Source organism: Bubalus bubalis, chromosome 1 (genome assembly GCF_019923935.1).
Source record: "Bubalus bubalis isolate 160015118507 breed Murrah chromosome 1, NDDB_SH_1, whole genome shotgun sequence".
Lineage (NCBI taxonomy): Eukaryota > Metazoa > Chordata > Mammalia > Artiodactyla > Bovidae > Bubalus > Bubalus bubalis.
Genome location: NC_059157.1, coordinates 14,205,153 through 14,224,556, shown reverse-complemented (window position 1 = coordinate 14,224,556; position 19,404 = coordinate 14,205,153). Strand labels below are relative to the sequence as shown.

At 41.3% G+C, this 19,404-nt stretch overlaps 1 protein-coding gene across 9 annotated transcripts in view; it reads left to right on the top strand.

Annotated features, from left to right (window-relative positions):
• UNC5D (unc-5 netrin receptor D) overlaps nucleotides 1-19,404 on the top strand; it is a 627,582-nt gene that overhangs the window by 589,170 nt on the left and 19,008 nt on the right. For all 9 annotated transcript variants that reach the window (XM_044933531.1, XM_044933431.1, XM_044933503.1 and 6 more), the window contains 2 exons: nucleotides 4,760-4,909; nucleotides 12,453-12,617. In XM_044933531.1, coding sequence (XP_044789466.1) covers nucleotides 4,760-4,909; nucleotides 12,453-12,617 — 315 coding nt within the window. The remainder of the gene's footprint in view (nucleotides 1-4,759; nucleotides 4,910-12,452; nucleotides 12,618-19,404) is intronic.

Sequence of the window (19,404 nt, the reverse complement as noted above, 5' to 3'; positions counted from 1 at the left end):
ACACGGCGACAGAATTTCCGTATGTGTTCTTAAGTTCAAACAGTTTTGTCTCATAAATATGTAAATTCAGCCTGCCTGTTTTAGTATCCCTGAAGCACACCTGAATATTGCTGCCTGTCTCATTAAATCAACATAAACGGCTCAGTGAGACACAGCACAAGTTTCTCCTGGCCACAGCTCCCAGCCCTGGATGACTAGCAACCCCCAATGTGAAATGATGGAATAGAGGAGGTAGGAAAACCGCCAGCCACAGCCTTTAGGTACATTTTATATACAAGCAACCAGCCAGACCCTATTTCTAATTTAATTAACACAGGTGTCAATTCAACAGTAGATCCCCAGAGATTTAACAAAAAATCCTTGTCATATAGGAGGCAGAAAGGAAAGAATCGGATGGATATCAGACTCCACTTTTGGGGTGATTCTTCCGTGTGAATGACTCAGAAGTAGTTCAGTACAGCTGTTAGTACCACTGATTCATCTCAAACCTGGCTGATATGAGTATCATCTGAGAAGTATTTAAAAATACAGATCTCTAGGCCAAGCCCCCAAGCAAAACACAATAGGTTAAAGGGATACAACAAGGAGTTATGGGTTAGATACAATCTCTCCTATTTGGAAAGAGTTTCAGAGCTTCTATTCTGAAGCCAGTTGTGCCTTTACAGATACATCAACACGGTGATTAGTTCATTATTGGGTTTCTTTGTTTTAATAATTGTTTTGTTACACAATAGCTTGTAATTGCCTAATATTTTATACAAGATTACAAGACGTTTAATTGTATGTAGTTGGTTCATATTGGGGGTTCAATATGTGGAGATTCAAGTAAGCAAGCTAAAAAACAGAAGCAAACATAAATCATGGTTGTATTTAAATAGGGGCCCTAAAGCAGAATGGAGAAGGCAGTGGCACCCCACTCCAATACTCTTGCCTGGAAAATCTCATGGACAGAGGAGCCTGGTAGGCTGCAGTCCATGGGGTCGCTAAGAGTCAGACATGACTGAGCGACTTCACTTTCACTTTTCACTTTCATGCATTGGAGAAGGAAATGGCAACCCACTCCAGTGTTCTTGCCTGGAGAATCCCAGGGACGGGGGAGCCTGGTGGGCTGCCGTCTATGGGGTCGCAGAGTTGGACACGACTGAAGCGACTTAGGAGTAGCAACAAAGCAGAAATCTTTAAGGGGTATCATTTTCCTCAGTGATAATTACAAATGGAAATCCATTTTAAATGGGTTCCCAGGTGACTCTAGGGGTAGAGAATCCACCTGCCAATGAAGGAGATGCAAGAGATGAGAGTTCGATCCCTGGGGGTTGGGAAGATTCCCTGGAGAAGGAAATGGCAACCCACTCAAGTATTCTTGCCTGGAGAATTCCATGCACAGAGAAGCCAGGTGGGCTACAGTCCATGGGGCCAGAAACAGTCAGGCATGACTGAGCAACTAAGCCCATCCATTTTAAAAATGCTTAATATTCTCCATTCTGCATCTCAGGAATGGCTTAGATAGTATAAATAACCCTAGGGCAAAACCAGATTGACTTAGGTCATCTTGACATGTGTCTCACACCAATGAAAAATTACTTATGGGACAGTGTTAATGGCTGTCTGACCTTCACATGACTCTTAAAAAATCAAGTATAGTATAGGAAAATGCAGGGAAATCTCACAGAAAAACTACTAGACCATATAACCAACAAGGACCTACTATATAACACAGAGACCTCTGCTCAGTGTTGAGTGGCAGCCTGGATGGGAGAGGAGTTGGGGGGAGAGTGGATATGTGTATGTGTATGGCTGAGTCCCTTTGCTATCCACTATCACAACATTGTTAATTGGCTATATTCCAATATAAAATAAAAATTTTAAATACTCGACCATGAACAAGTATTGTATACAGTGGTTCTGTCACTAACCCATGTGACTGTAGGCAAATCACTTTCTTGAGGGTGCATCTCCATGTTTTCCTCTGTAAATAATCAACTTTTAAATCACTAAGCACCTTAAACTCCCTTCAAGTGGGATAATGCTATGTGGTTTGCAAATATTAAAATAACCTAGCTCTACACCAAGTAATCCATGACCTTGAACAAGCCACTTCATCTCCTGACCTTGGTTTATTTCTCTGTACTTTCAGGCATTAAAGAACAGGGTGCACCTCAGAGCGCCTAGTCAAATATATCAGTACTTTGACAAGTCAACACTGTTGTTACTTCACGACTTTAATATGGTTTGAATAAGCAAACTTCATATTTGCCCCTGATTCTAATCTTGCACCAGAATGGCAAAAAAGAAGTTAGTCTGTTACCATGCTAATGATTTTGTTTGACTGTAAATAAGCCCAGGGAAAAAACTGAAGCTTAAAGATTAAGTGACTTGCCTAAGACTATACAGAAATGTGATTAGACACCTGTGCCTTCCATTTTTGGTTTACAAGATGAATGCTCTCTTGAGTCTATGTACCCCCCAGAAGATTCCCATGCTCCCTTAAACCCAATGACATTAAACAAAAATACAAGTCCTTAGCATGGTAAGGGAGAATTCATGACTTGGCTCCTACCTTATATTTTCCATCATCTCCCACCATACACTTTCCACCATAGCCTTCTATCCCAGCGTACCTTTGTGGAGAGTCCATTGAGTGTCTGGAATACACTCTCCCTCCCTTTCCCATGACGAGCCCCTACGTTTACTTCTAGGTTCAGTTCAAATGTCACTTCCTCTCTTAATTTCCCGATTCATTCCCTGGCCTCTCTGCCCATCTGGGTTAGGCACCTTCTCTCTTGCCTTAACCTTTAGTGAAGTGGCTCAGTCATGTCCGACTCTTTCCGACCCCACGGACTGTAGCCTACCAGGCTCCTCTGTCCATGGGATTTTCCAGGCAATAGTACTGGAGTGGATTGCCATTTCTTTCTCCAGGGGATCTTCCCAACCCAAGAATTGAACCCGGGTCTCCCGCATCGTAGACAGACGATTTACCGTCTGACCTATGGCTTTTGCCAGTAGCCTTAACCTTTGGGAATATACATATTTGTAATAGTCAGATACAATATTATAGTCATATGCTCACTGTTCTAACCCTCTCTCTAGACTATGAGCTCCTTGGTGTTTCATTTCTGTCCACCCAGTGCCCAGCTAAGGCATCACTCTGCTGGACATTCATTAAATCTCCAAAGAGGGGACAGAGACCAGCATCTGTAAAGACCTAAAGTCAGCAAATGGCATTAATTCTGTTTCCTCCCACCCTGCCTCTTTCCTCCACTGTTTGTAGCCCTCATTAGACACTGGCGACCCTGTTACTATGTCCAACGCTTAGACGCACAACATAATGAATTACCTAGTACTGCCCAGTCCAGGGTAGTAATTGTCAACCACATGTGCATATCTACATTTAAATTAAAATCAAACATTTGGTTCCTTAGTCACTCTAACCACTCTGGCTAGTGGATACCATATTAAAACACACAGATGTGAACCTTTTCCATCACTGCAGAAAGTTCAGTGCTGACTTAGGGCCCCAAGACACACCCTTCCCACCCTAGAAGAGCTGGAGATGACGACACTGGAATGGACCGATTTAGTCCTGAGAAAAGACACTGGCAACCTATTAATCTAACTTATGTGTACATGAAGGATAAAAGCTGGAAAGCTGCTTCTTAGAAACATTTTTATTAATGTTAAATCTATACAGAGACAAGAGATGGGAAAGATAACTTCTGAAGATGTTTTCACTCACTGATAATTGAAATTTAAGTTTTATTGTATTTATAAGCCTAGCTGCCTTGCTTCTAACAATCTTTTTTAGACTCTGGGAAGATTATAGGCCATAATTAAAGGATTTCAGTTTTCCTATTTAGCCTAGCTCTGTAAGGAAATTTTAAGTCAATTAATGGTGATTTTTAAAATGAGGATTTAGGAAAATCTCTTATCTCCAGGAACGCTGAGAACCTCACCTCCCCCGCCCCACAGTAGTTTAACATTTTGTACAGTTCTTATCTGTTCTGTTATTTCACTTGTCTTATCAATAGGATTCTAAACACCACACATTTGGAACCAATTAAATGGTTTCCTTAGAATGTATGTGAATTGTGTTTATATGAGATATAAAGATTTCTCAGTAAAAGATAAAGGAATATTTGTCTCAGGAATTAGATTTTTTTTTTTTTTTTTTTTTCGTGAGATGAAGCTGACTTGACTACTTATTTTTTCTCGGCCTTTTGGCATAACTTCCATGAATGTTACTACAAATAAACATGATACATGCACTCTGCATTTATTTTGAGCTAAAGGATACATACTGGTTGATGCCTGTGTTGGGTACAAACAAGGGAACCATAGTGGAGAGGGGCTGTGTCTCCCTTTCTCATGAAATAGCATTCTGGGTCAGGTTAAGTACAAATACATCCCTTGATCATGGTGATACCAGCATGAAATTCACACAATGGAGGAAACTCAACAGTATTACAGTTTGCCTGGAGCAAAGAAGGTCTTCTAGTTTTAAAGACAGTATATATAAAAGCCTCAATAGTACAATAATGAAGAACAATTGTTTCTTTGTGACCAGATCCTTATTTCTCAACAGCCTGTAGCCCTTAGCCCTGACCTTGCAAGGACAGAAGGGTATAAAAGTAGTGTGTGTCCATCATGCTCTTGCCTGTTTCTGGGAGACACCTGGGAGGGAGCGTACCTATCTATGGAAGGAAAATGTGGAGGAAATTGTGGGCTTTATTGTTGTGCCTCTTTTCTTTTTCTTGTCCTATAGGAAGTGGTTTCAGATGAAAGGCATCAAGGTGGACAACTCCTGGAAGAACCAAAGTTGCTGCATTTCAAAGGGAATACTTTCAGTCTTCAGATCTCTGTCCTTGATATCCCCCCATTCCTCTGGAGAATTAAACCATTCACTGCATGCCAGGTACTGGCCAAGTGGGTTTCCAATAGAAACAGCTTTGCTTTAACCAGCAGGCATATCACACACCCTAGTAAGGGTACTCCTGACTTTTCCTTCTCCTTTAAAACTATGGATTTCATTTCAAAACTGTCACAGATGTGTAACTGGACTACACCCAGGGAAACCTATTGTCATAAATCCATGGGTTCCTAACAGGTGGGGGAAAAGGTGCTTGCATGTCAGGTAATATGACATTTATCCTCTCTCCTGTTTATATCACCACTCAGGATAGGTTGAAGAAGGCCATCTAAGAACTTAGAGCAAGATTTCTTTGTGGATTTGTTTGAATTCATATCAGTTCATTATGAGACAGTGTTTTAAGTCCTGTTCACCTATAGAATGAACTGGATATTAGGGAGAAACCTTTTAAGGGTGATCATTTTGAGTTGTAGAGAGCGCTGGCCAGCTAGGTGGGATCAAGAGATTTTGTTCTAAATAGATGAAATGCTTGCTGCCAAATGAATTGAGCAAGATGGGAAGAAGAAATCACAAATTGAAAAACAAAGAAATATTAATGCCTCTTAGAATATTTTTATGTAAAAATATTTGTGTTTCATCACTCATATACCTCATTATTAGAGACTTAAAAAAACTTCAGGATGACTTAAGAGTCTCTTTGGATCATGTTAAGGAATTTTTGAATAGTTGCTTAGCATGAAAAGATATCAACTTGTGACCTTGTCACTGAATTCTATGAAAATGTTCAGCAATAAGCATTGTTATCAGAAGCAGCCAACTGCTCTCCCATTGTTTCTTAAGCCAGAGTCATCTGGGCTTCAAGAGACAGGACATTTCCTTAACTCTGGAGCTTCTGGGAGACTGATACTGATCTGGACTCACAGGAGGCTTTCACGCTTCTCTGTTCTGCCCATCAGCATAACCTGCAGAGCCCTGTGGGTTTTTTCACCTATCTTTACAGCATTCATTTAAAAAAAAAAAAAAAACATGCACAAGATATACCAGCTTTTAGGATGGAAATCAGTCAAATCTCAAAGAGAAAAACCTTGGCCATTCCATGAGAGTTAGAAGAAAGTTGCACCATTACTGCTTTCTAACATTCAGAATTTTCTAATCAAATAAGGCCATATTTTTCTGTTTACTTTCCATTACCTCAGGAGCTGCCCCCTCTGTGTATAGTTTTAGAGCCTTCAAAACAGGTATCTCTCTCAGGGCCCTGAACAATTTTTTTGGATATTTAACATATTTTCTTATGGAGAGAGGTTTTCTATGAATAAATGTATTATTTATGATGATCTAGACCTAGATGTCTCTGTTTCCCAGAAAGCAGTATTCAAAGTTTGCAGGCCAAATTGAACTTCAGGGTATTGTTAAAACAACTCCTCATAGTCATGCAAATTCCTCTGTTTTAATCTTTGTTTAAGGGCATTGCTTCCCTGGATCTAATGCAAGTGACTCCAAAGTAACTATGAAGTTTAATGCTTGCAGATAAAAAAAGAAATCAGATAAAGAATTATAACCTCTCAGGAGCACTTAAACAACACTTCAACACCAGGGATTCAGTGAGAGCCTCAGGTAGAAAAGACTTGGAGGAGGGTAATGCCTGCTCACCCCGGAGGATGCAACAGGGCCAGCCAAAGTCAAAGGGCGCTGGCTGGCAAAGAAACCCAACCAGCTTTACTGTCAGGATGGGTTGGATTGCATAGAGGTTGTGAACATGTATAAATATTTGACTTCTGTAATTGAGCATAATTTGAAAGAGTCGTGGAAAGCTGAACAACAATTTAATTTTCTCTGCATCAGGCAGCTTGCCACTGAGGTTTCATTTCCACTTCATTTTTCTTTCCCACAAATGGCTTTCTGCTCTATTCTTCCTTTCTTTTCACCACCCTACCACCAATTTCTTTACTCCTGTGATCACTGAACTCCCCTGGTATATGTGACTACATATTGTGCTTGGCATAATGGCCACATTGTGACTGCTCCAGGCATCAGATGCATACACTTTGGGGAGGCTTTGCATTCAGCCTGATTGAACCTCATGGAGAGCATCGTGTGTGCTGACGAACTGGGCGTGGATAATAGAGAATGGCTTTTGATTTGGCTTAGTGGACGGGAACTCACAGAGCTCTACTGCAAAGACAGAAAACCCCACTACTGCTGACATCACTTATAGGTCTCTCCTTCACCTGGTAAATGTCCCCATCATCTTCCAAGTCAGTGGATAGACAAGTTCGAGTTATTGGTATTCCTGGTATTCCTGTCGTCTTATTCCTCTCTCCCTTTCTTTAACTTCAAAACAGCAATCTAGGAGTCAACATTTTCCAATTGGTACCCAAAGCTGACTCTCTAAGAAACTTTTTTTTTTTTTTCTTTCATCTGGGCAAGGTGGAATTTCCCAGGCATGGTGATATCCAGTGCATAAAATATTAATAGCTGCCCTATGAGACACCAACCAAGAAAAATTCTTAGAATGATGTGAGGTCCAGATTGGGTTTAGAACTGTGTGATGAGAGCCTATGTATAGGAGGACCAACTAGATTTTAAATCTTGCTGGTTTCAATTCTAGAGGATGACAGTTTATGAAATGCTAGGGTACAAACCTTATTGCTTATGAAACAAGGTAGGATGGATGAAAGGGAGGGGCATGTGAGGTTACAGGAGTTCTTAGGAGACCTGGTTACCATAGCACCCACTAACCTTGATTCAAAGAAAGAAAGAGACCCACAGTGCTAGTCCTTCCAAAATAAACAATTATTCATAAGACTCTACCACAACAAGGGATATGCTGTTGTCCCCTTCGAAGACTCAACAACCCTTCTCTGCATGGAAATAACTCTGCTCCCAGCATGTTCCTGGGACCTGAGAAGTACTAAATCGTATCCCCTCTTCCTTGCTGACAGTGGGGGTAGAGAAGCTGTAAAATATTATAAAGCTGAATCTAATAAAATATTAATTTATTTTTTAAGTCCTACAGAACACCAAGCCAGGCTGTCACCTCCGTAGGACGAAAGCAGCTGTCTTGCAGCATGCTGTGTATCTTGGAGAACCCAGTGTCTGTCTCCTGCTAGGATACAATTTACATTCTCTCCATCTGCTACGAAACTAATTATAATGGGACTCAAAAAGAAAACATTTCCGGAATTCTTTAAACACACATAACTTTGCTACACTTTGTCCTCTAGTATTACTTTCCCCAGAATTCATCTCAGCTCAGTGAGCATCTTGGTGTTTTGTTTTGTATTTTTTTGGGGGCCGGGTGGGGGGCAGAGAAGAATAAATGAAAGCAAAGATGATTGCCCGGAAAACACACTAACCGCAGTGCTTTTATTATTTTTAAATGTTTTGTTGAGCACCATTGGCAGCTGCTACTCAAGTCAACAACAACAAAAATATTCTTTTGACACAGTCTTAAAATCAGATTTTTTTAATGTTTTGATGGTGTGCAGTAGAATGGAAAGAAAAGCAAGAGGCATTTTTGTTTGTTTGCCAATTCTCATGTCTTTCTACAAGAAAAGATTATGTCTGCACTGGGTTCTTCCAGTGTTCTCAGGAGAAAATACACAAAATTTAGTAAGCGACACGACAGAAGATACTTTTCAACACATCATCAGTGCCGTCCATTTTTTCTTTTTTTAATGAAGATAGTATTACCAAAGATTCAAAGCCACTGCAGGAAATGTAGGTTTGTTGAAGAGCTGGACCTTGAATTCAGCTCTATCTGGTTCTTAAATCCAAACATTTGTATTACACAGTAATGACTCAAAATTTCAGTTTTAGAAAACAGAGACGTCTTTGGTTAGCGTAGTTAGGCAAAAACACCTTATTTAGGCGAAAGCATCAATGAACCATGGAGTCCTCTGTTATGCTTATTTTCACTCAAGGGGATGATACTGAGTGAGTATAAAAATGTAACATCTATTCACCACCATGCATTAAATAGATAGCCAGTGGGAAGCTGCAACTGTACTCCAATGAATTTTTAAAATACTCTGGTTTGGAGAAGAGTGCATTTCAGGGCTAGAAGATTGAGGCTGAACAGAGAGAGGACGGGGTGAGAGGACAGAAGCCCTTGAAGGCCTGGCAGGGGGCTGTGTTGACGACGGCAGGCATCCTGGGGCCATTCTTGTCCCCCAGGCAAAGGGATCATGCAATGAAAGCAGAGTTTCCAGGTGATGTGGTGACATCAGTGATTCCACTCATGATTACAGGCTCTTCCCTGAAAAATACCAGTCAACTGCTTTCTGCTTCCTCCCCAGTCCTCTCATTAATTCTGTGTAGTAGAGACGGAGATGGGAGGCTTGGTGAGCGGGCTACTCCAGTTAGCTATGATAAGACCAGAGAAGAGGCTCACACATGGAAACAGAAAGACTGTAGAATGACAGTGAGAGAGATGGTGATAATCCGTTCATAAAAGGTAGACTTGGGCCTGCCCTGGTGGTCCAGTGGCCAAGACTCCACACTCCCAAGGCAGGTGGCATGGGTTCGATTCCTGGTCAGGGAATATTCCACATGCTGCATGGTGTTCCCCCCCGCCCCCAAAAAAATGGTAGGATGTTTAAGAAAGGAAAGGCCAACTGAAATTATTTGTGCTGACTGGGGTATAATGTCAGTGATGGCTGTTAATGATATAAAAACCAGAGATGTAGCTGCTAGAGTCCTCCAGAGAAATGGCAACTGGGTGTTTGTGAGCAGATGAGGATTTGAAGAGCTCAGTCGATGGAGAGAGAAGAGCTGAAGGCTGAGATAAGAAGTAAAAGTTACCCTGGTTTACTGAACCAGGACACAGCAGGAGTAAGATTAGACAGCAAGGAGAAATGGCGGACCGTGTATAGTATAGAAGTATCTGGTATAGGATTTGGTGCAGGTGGACAGTCACTTTTGAGTGTTTTAGGGAATGACTTCCTCTCAAGTTTGCTGGGAGGCCCACCAATCAGGCTTCCCTGGTGGCTCAGAGTGGGGGGGGGTGGTCTGCCTGCAATGCAGGAGACCTGGGTTCAATCCCTGGGTCAGGAATATCCCCTGGAGAAGCAAATGGCAACCCACTCCAGTAGTCTTGCCTGGAAAATCCCATGGACAGAGAAACCTGGTAGGCTACACAGTCCATGGGGTCGCAGAGTCGGACACGACTGAACGACTTCACTTTCACCACCATTCAGCAGTGCCCTCTGTTGCTAGGACGGAAAGAGAAGAGCTCCTAAGTTAGTCTCTGTTTAGGGAGAAAGTGGGAAAGAGGTACCATTCACTGGTTCTGTGCTGCGGTCTTGCTGGTATATGAGCCAGCTGTGCCCCAGCCATGGGTTTCCTTGGTGACCATTAGCTTCATGCTTCTCCCAGCATTTGCCCTGGACAACAGCCTCTCTGTGGGAAAACACTAGTGAGCCTTCCGGCATACCCAGCTCATCTTAGTTTCTCAAAAGACTACTTCCAACCTACTGGCGTTTCATTAGAGAATGGTTTGGGTCGAGAAAAAAATATTTTAATCAAGGGATTAATGTGCTTATAAAACCTTTGGAAAACCTGGGAGAGCCAAGGTCAGAGAAAGCCGCCAGAGATATGAGGAAATCAGCAAGTTCCACAATTACAGGAAACCACCGCAACCCTGAAGCAGAAGGTTCTCAGAAGCCCCTGCAAACCTCACATACGCTGTCAGCTGAACCCTTGAGGTTTGCTTGCTGGTACCAGAGGAACAGAAACCATTTCTTCCCTTCCTTCCAAATTTAAAACAAGTACCTCTCATTGGCAGAACGGAAATGTGAACTCCCTGCTGGCAAGGGCTGTGAAATGTAGTTTTCAGACTTCTAGTTCTTTCTGTGTAGGGGAGAACTGAGGATGGGAGAGAGTTGCCTTCTTCCTAATAGCCCACATTCTGCACAGGGATAGAGGCAGCTGCAGTGTCAACATACAGACGTTCTCTGAGCCCTTAGTCCATTGCCTTTCCCTTGGTTCAAGTTTAAGAGCAAACAAATGAAACAACACCCCTACATCCCTTGGTGGGATGTGTGGTAGGGGTTAATGCCTGATTTCTTTTTCTCATGTTTCCCAAAACTGGCTCTCCTGTACTCAAGTCTTCCACAATCTAAACTCCATCTCTCTCTGCTGATCCCCCCTAGCAAGTACCCAGAAATCAGGATCTTTGAGACTTCCTGCAGAGAAAAATGAGGAAACCTGCAAGTGTATAGCATGAAGTTCAGGGATAACCAGGGAACTCTTGGTTCCTTAAAGTGGGTAAATTGAATTCTAAACATGGCTCATGGTCTTGTAACACCTTTTGACACCATCACCAGTCACGTTTCAGAGAATCAGAGTTCCAGACTTCATCCATCTTTTGCCACCTTTCAGCATCAATATTGGAGAAAATTGTGTTTGTAGTAACAGGTAAAAGAGCAAATTAATGAGTCAAAGGAAAGAGAAAGAAGTGAGATGCAGTTTACTATAGGCTGGGAATATGAGGTCATTGCCAAGGACCATAGCCTGATTCCAGTAGGAGGGAAAGACTTTCTGGTAGATGGAAGAATATCAGTGACTGACTGACCTCCACTTCACATTAATATAAACCACATGCCTGAGACAATTGGTGGCCAGCACTGGCTGGTCATGGGGAAAGGAGGAATATAGATTTTATAACTTACCCCCCAACCTCATTTAGTGAAATGGCATTTGCCACTCGATTGTAAGTCCCTATAAAGTGGAGACCAGACCTAAATTCTTACTATTCCTTTATTGTTTATCTAGTACAGTGTCTGGTTATTAGAAGGCATTGTACAAATAACTGTAGAGTGGATGAATTGAATGAGGAATTGACAAAATAGATTGTTCTGGGCTAACCTGTTGTGTTTGTGTCTCTCTCTGGTGGGGGTGTGTGTGTGTGTGTGTGTGTGTGTGTGTGTATGATCCTGCAGTAGGTTTCTCTCTCTGGTGTGTATGTGTGTGAGTGATCCTGCAGTAGGTGTAATTTTTATGCTGGATATATAGCAACATTATGCTATAATATGTATGTATATTATGTATAATAATTTACATTATTATACATATTATGTATAATATGTATAATATGCTTATACAGTTCAGCATGAGGCTGTGGTATGGGCATAAGTTCTGGCCAGTCACTTCTTCATAATTTTCATGTACATGAGATGATAACATCCTACCCTGGGCTTAGGTAGCAAAGAGTAGGCGTCTACTAGGAATCCTCCCATAGGAGTCGTCTAAAGAATCTTTTTGTCGTGGAAAAACATGGTGATTAACTTTTGATGGTCTTCTTTCTCATTGTGTGTGTCACCAAGTGAAATCTGAGCTCTTTCAGCGTGGTTTTGGAATTCGAATGTTATCAATTGGAATTGACATTAATTACTTTTGTGCTGCCTGGCATATGCTAGGACATTATTTCTACAACAATTCCACCAGAGTCGCTCAGGCAATTATCTCTGCTGCCATCACCATCATCATGATCATCCTAATTATTGTGATTAGGTCTGTCCTGCGCTCTGCTCCTCTCAGCCGGGCTCTGCACGCTCCAGCCCTCTCCTCTCCCCTCTGTCCCCCGCAGGAAGTCCCGTTCTCCCGCGTGTGGTGCAGTAACCGGCAGCCCCTGCACTGTGCCTTCTCCCTGGAGCGCTACACGCCCACCACCACCCAGCTGTCCTGCAAAATCTGCATCCGGCAGCTCAAAGGCCATGAACAGATCCTCCAAGTGCAGACGTCAATCCTCGAGGTGAGTCCTTGGTGTCCAGGTCACTTGACCTGTTTCTAAAGCCCATTATATACTTAGTTGTGCTATATGTATAGCATGAAAGAGATTCAAAATGCACTCACTCTTTTAATCCTCATTACTGATAAGGGAAAATCAACTTTTTCACAGGCTGAAGATTTGAACTGGGCCTGGAAACTTAACCCATTAGAGCATAGGCTCTGCGGAGGGGCCTTTGGGGAAGGAACTGGTCCAGGGCTTTTTATACACAAAACCACAACCAATCAAACAGTTCATGGTAGACCTGGAATCAGCTGAGATTCATTATTGAATTGAGACACATACCATAAGAAAATACAAGGTCACCATTGGGCTGCTTTTCTGCCAGTTCTTATGAGTTTCTTTCTTTTTTTTTTTTTTCTGATGAGTTTCTATAAGTCAGTTTCCCCATCTGTTATTACATTTTCAAGGCTTTGTTTCCTTACTGTCTTATAATTTTTTGATACCCTCCAGGATCAGGGTTCTACACATCCCCATTTCCATGAAGCCTAGAATTCATCAGTACAGTAAGAGACAGGATGGATAATAATCTCACTCTCCAAAGAAAGGGCATAATGCAAAAAGGGATACGACCTTGTCCAAGGTCACATGACTACTCAAGGGCAGAGTTAGAATGGGAGTCAGAGGAGAAGTCACTCGGGAACTTGTGTGCTGCCGTGGCTTTGATTGGCCCTAAGCCACTGAATGACTCTATGGCTCTGAGCTTCAGCTTATCGAGTAGACTATGGCCTTTCTTCCTGAATGGTTATTTCAGCAGGGGAGAGTAGCTGAGGGGCGGAATCAGGGGAGCTGATGACACCTTATTTAGCAATTTCAAGGTAATCCCTGGCTAGTTTAGAAAAACACACACACTGTTATGTTCATCTTAGAACATGTACATGTATATATACATATGGGTACTTCCCTGGTGGCTGTGTTAAAGAGTCCACCTGCCAATGCATGAGATGCAGGCTTGATCCCTGGGTCAGAAGGATCCCCTGGAGAAAGGAAATGGCAACCCGCTTCAGGATTCTTGCCTGAGAAACCCCATGGACAGAGGAGCCTGGCGGGCTACAGTCCAGGGGATTGCAGAGTCAGACAGGACTTAGTGACTAAACATCAACATATACACATACATACACATACACTTTTGTGTTTGCATATATAAATAAGACATATTCATTTGTTCACACTTAGCAGAAGGTTTAACACCTTTTGTATCTGTACTATTCAATTTCAGGTTATGATTTTTCTCAAAACATGTAGTCTGCATCACCACTTCCCTCCATTCTCACTGCATTTCATTATTTATGCAAAATGAGCATTGCTAATTCCCCCAAATAGTTTCCTCTGAAGTGCGATGGCTTTCCAAAGGAGCGTGCCTCAAAATTGATAGCTGTCTTAACTGACATGTTTCTACCATATCTGCATTCGTTATTGCCAATTAGCATTATGCGCTAAGGTAGTCCTGATGGGGAAGGTAGATGCAGAAACCTCAGGCAAGATACATTTAGAGTCTCTTTTTTGAACAGTCATGGCATTTTTAACACAATACGTTTCAAACTAAAATACAAATCATATGGGAGTTAGTTCTAAAATAAAAGGCAACTCTGAGAAGAGCTGCATTTCAGAATGAAGAGTGAAAGGCAGGACATAAAGGTGCCACTGATGAAAAGTTCCATAAATATCTATTAACAGGTCAACAAAAGAATTCCAGGTTTAAAAGGTTTTTTACTTTCTAAGGCATCCAGATACTGAAAATCAGTTTCAGCTATTACAACATGTTTGTGTAAAAGGAATATAATAAGGTTGATACTACATCCTGGTACCTTTGCATCTTGCTTAAATAAACTATAAAAGTTCATGGAGAGAAAATGAGCTAATAAACTTAATCTTGACTCTCCCATTCTGATGCTTCACAAAGTTTACAGTCACTTTGGAAAGCCTTAAAGAACATGACATCACCATCTTTCTTGATAAAAGGAGGCAAAAGTATAAGAATAATATTTAGATATTCAGTGTTGGACTACAGCTATCTGATTTGTAGGCTGCTGCACTTTAGAAGCTTTATTAACTTGTTTGATCCTGTAAGAATCATTTCATTAATAACTTTAAGTGTCCCTGCTGAATTTTGGCCCAGTTCATCCACATGTCTTTCTACCAAACTATTTCTTAGGCAGATCTCACTAACCATCATTTTCAATGTCAGAAGAAAATTAATTTTTAAAAGCCACTATATTTCAGGTCCTATTTCATATGCTTTCATGTATAATGGTCAGAATTCTGTAGGTTAGTATTATACCATCACAATTTTAAACAATCTCAAGGAAGTCAGCCTTCTTATCCAAGATCATAGAGCGAACCAGATGAGTAGCCACTGAGACACTTGACTTTAAGATCAAAGTCTGGCTTTCTATTCAGTACTACATCCGGATCCCAATCAAGGGGGTTTAATTTCTTAGTCCTAACCATGGGCCTTGTCCATAATACAAGCCCCCTCTTTAAGGGCTGATGCAGTAGTGGCAAACATCGCAACATCAGCTTTTTTCCCTAAGTCTAAGTAGATGAAAATTAGAAAATTCTTTCCTCAAGACTGAAGAAGAATGAGATGCACCTGTTTGTTTGTTGGGCTGGAATTAAGTATTCATTCTGCTGATCTTTAGGAACAGAATTGATTCCCTTCATAGAGGTCTGTTTGCAAAAGGATGTCTTGACTGAATGATCACTCAAGGTCCTTCCAACCCTGGGACTGTCTAATTGCTGGGAAAACACACATCTGGTGGTATATCTGGGATTAAAAAACATCCTCTCCTCCCTAAAAATGACTTGGTTTTTATGGTAGACAGTTCAAAGAAAATGAAGATCAAGTTCTGAGAAAGTTGGGAATACTTGGAGAAAGGCAGGATATTTTCAAGATCAGATCAGATCAGTCGCTCAGTCGTGTCCGACTCTTTGCGACCCCATGAATCGCAGCACGCCAGGCCTCCCTGTCGATCACCAACTCCCGGAGTTCACTCAGACTCACATCCATCGAGTCAGTGATGCCATCCAGCCATCTCATCCTCTGTCGTCCCCTTCTCCTCCTGCCCCCAATCCCCCCCAGCATGAGAGTCTTTTCCAATGAGTCAACTCTTCGCATGAGGTGGCCAAAGTACTGGAGTTTCAGCTTTAGTATCTTTCCTTCCAAAGAAATCCCAGGGCTGATCTCCTTCAGAATGGACTGGTTGGATCTCTTTGCAGTCCAAGGGACTCTCAGGAGTCTTCTCCAACACCACAGTTCAAAAGCATCAATTCTTCGGCACTCAGCCTTCTTCACAGTCCAACTCTCACATCCATACATGACCACAGGAAAAACCATAGCCTTGACTAGACGGACCTTTGTTGGCAAAGTAATGTCTCTGCTTTTGAATATGCTATCTAGGTTGGTCATAACTTTCCTTCCAAGGAGTAAGCGTCTTTTAATTTCATGGCTGCAGTCACCATCTGTAGTGATTTTGGAGCCCAGAAAAATAAAGTCTGACACTGTTTCCACTGTTTCCCCATGAGTCCACAATAATAGATAAATTGTTAAAATGCATATTTCATGGTCACTACACTAATGCAGAAAGATTCTGTGTTAGGTGGCTTTAATAAGTTAGTAATAGGCCATCATTGATTAATAATAATAATAGAACTAAAACTTTGAAGCTTCCAACAGATGTCTTTGAAATATGTACTTAAATATCCATCCCCCCCAAAAAAAATTCTCACATATCTAGGCTCAGAGCTCCTCCTTCCTACCCTAATTTACAATAGAACCATGAGAGATAAAAGATACATATATGTGTGTGTGTATATATAAACATTGATTTTAAATTAATTAATGCAGTGAGCATCTTCATTTGAAGGCATTTGGTTCTTTCTGCTCAGCCCCACATCCATCATATCCCTTCATGCCTCTTATTTAAATGGCTCTCCAAACATAATCATTCATATCAGTCAAATTTTAAAAGTATTTCAGTGATTAAGGTAATATATCTTTTCTGTTCTTTAGAGTGGCCATTATTATTCAGTCTTTAGAAGCAGGTTGGTTCTCCTTAAATTAACCCAACTAAATTACCTAATGATGATCACTAATTGATACCCTACAAAGCAACAGTATTGCCAATCTTAAAACTGGTGTGTGTTGTGTGTGTTTAGTCACTCAGTCATGTCTGACTCTTTGCGACCCCATGGACTGTAGCCCGCCAGGCTCCTCTGTCCATGAGGATTCTCCAGGCAAGAACACTGGAGTGGGTTGCCATGCCCTCCTCCAGGGGATCTTCCTGACCCAGGGATCGAACCCAGGTTTCCCACATTGCGGGTGGATTCTTTACCATCTGAGCCACCAGGGAAGCCCCGTGGACTGAAGCGAAATAATTTTGCTAATATTGAACAGAAGGGAAGAATCCCCAAGTCATTTATTTCCTCATTCCTTATTAATGTAACAATATTAAAGAATCTATCTTTTGGTAGAAACAACTTAAAATGGGAATCTTGCATGTTAAAATTTTCCCTTCAAGCAATGCTCTTATCTTTCTTGCAAAAGTGGTGGGGGATGATTTGTCTGTTACAAAGTCGACAGAATATTTGGAATTCCTCCCTGTTTTACAGCTCCTGCATTAACCAGGTAGCAGCAGCTTATCTCTTGTGTGCAGAGCATGAAAATCTACTGTTCCTCTGCATATTTAATTTAAACCATCAGAAGATGCAGCCACTGGATTCTTCTTAGTTGGCCCACATGTCTTCTAGAATGCATCATAAATGTTATGTAAAGTGCCATCCTTACAATTGGGAAATATTTACATTTCGAAACTTTGAAGGACATGGGGGCCCATTTATTAAAGTGTACTAAGCAGGGAAAAAAATACTTATTTTTAGAAGTCTCATGTAATATTTTATTCACCCTCAAATCATACCACTCTGTCCATTTTTTTTCTGAAGACTATGTATTGAGGTGGTCTTTCTTCTGCCAGCAGGAAAGACAGAGCTTAGTTGAGTTGGTCCAATCATAGATGCCATGAGAGCATCTGTCTCTTGTCATTTTTTGGCGTGGATAACCCGTTCCATTGGCAAGCCACCTTTTCACATGTTATCACTCTTTAGTGCCATTTTTACAATAACAACTACCATATTATCTCATATAGAATTCCTTTTATTCTCCCTCTGGTTTTTACTATTCATTTTAAGGACATTTTCCTGCCTTAAGTCAGGAAATATTTAAAGAAACTATTCCCACTTGATTTGCATTATTAAAAACTAAAAGAAATTTTACATACTATGATAAAAAATGATATATCTTACAACCTATTTTATGCAGTAAGAAGCCTGAGGTAGTTTATTTTATAAACATCTTATATATCGGAAAGGAACTGGCTACTCTGCCAGAAATATTGACTTATCCAGTCAATTTCTGTTCATTCAACAGCTACCCATCCTTCAAGGTCAACTCAAATGCCTCCTTCATGAAGTCCTCTTACTTTTTTTTTTTAATCTTTATTTTTTAAGTCCTTTTTTTTAACTTAAACATCCTATTTTATAGTGGAGTATAGCCAATTAACCATGTTGTGATAATTTCAGGTGAACAGCAAAGGGTCTCAGCCACACACAGCCATGTATCCATTCTCCCCTAAACTCCCCTCCCATCCAGGCTGCCACATCACATTGAGCAGAGTTCCCTGTGCTATACAGTAGGTCCTTGTTGGTTATCCATTTTAAATACAGCAGTGTGTACATGTCCATCCCAAACTCCCTGTCTCTTCCCCCTATTCTTCTCCCTGCTGCTGCTGTTAAGTCGCTTCAGTTGTGTCTGACTCTGTGCAACCCAATAGACGGCAGCCCACCAGGCTCCCCAGTCCCTGGGATTCTCCAGGCAAGAACACTGGAGTGGGTTGCCATTTCTTTCTCCAATGCATGAAACTGAAAAGTGAAAGTGAAGTCGCTCAGTCGTGTCTGACTCTTAGCGACCCCATGGACTGCAGCCCACCAGGCTCCTCTGTCCCTGGGATTTTCCAGGCAAGAGTACTGGAGTGGGTCGCCATTGCCTTCTCCGATTCTTCCCCCTAGCAACCAGAAATTCGTTCTCTGAGTCTCTTTTCTGTTCTGTAAATAAGTTCCTGAAATCCTACTTTTAATTCTTGAAGTATAATGCTAATATCACTCAGAGCATTTTTCCGAACCACTCTGGCCTGTGGGTTCTTGTTAGCTGTTTTGATGCAGGGTGGTGTAGTGAAGTAAGTCCTGGTAAAGGTGTTAGGGTATCAGAATTCTAGTTTCAGCTCTGGTAACATCTATCTGGGTGACTTCTACCAAAGTTTATAACCTCTGTGGAGTCTATTTTAAAAATGCCAGAAGACTGATTAGGAAATTGAGCCTGAGGGAAGTCCTGTAGCACCCAAGGTCACTGAGCTAGAAAATGGAAACTTGTACTCCAAAGCAAGACCTTGTTGACTCTGAAAACCACACTTTTTCTGTTTATGCTAACTCAAAAACTGGAAGAATTTGGATGAGTATTGTTCTATAATGCTCCAGGGATTAAAACTAAAACCAGTAAGTAGAATTTGTTGAATCTGGTAACATGTATTTTTAATTTCCAAGAACAAGATATAGTATGTCGCATTTCACAGATGTATTTGACCATGGGACTGCTCTTTCTCGGAATATCTTCTGAAATGCCCTGTGGGAATGCTGGGTTAAGGCACTGGATTCCAAAACACAGACCCCCAAAGGTCACTGTCCTAAATGGTTACAGAAA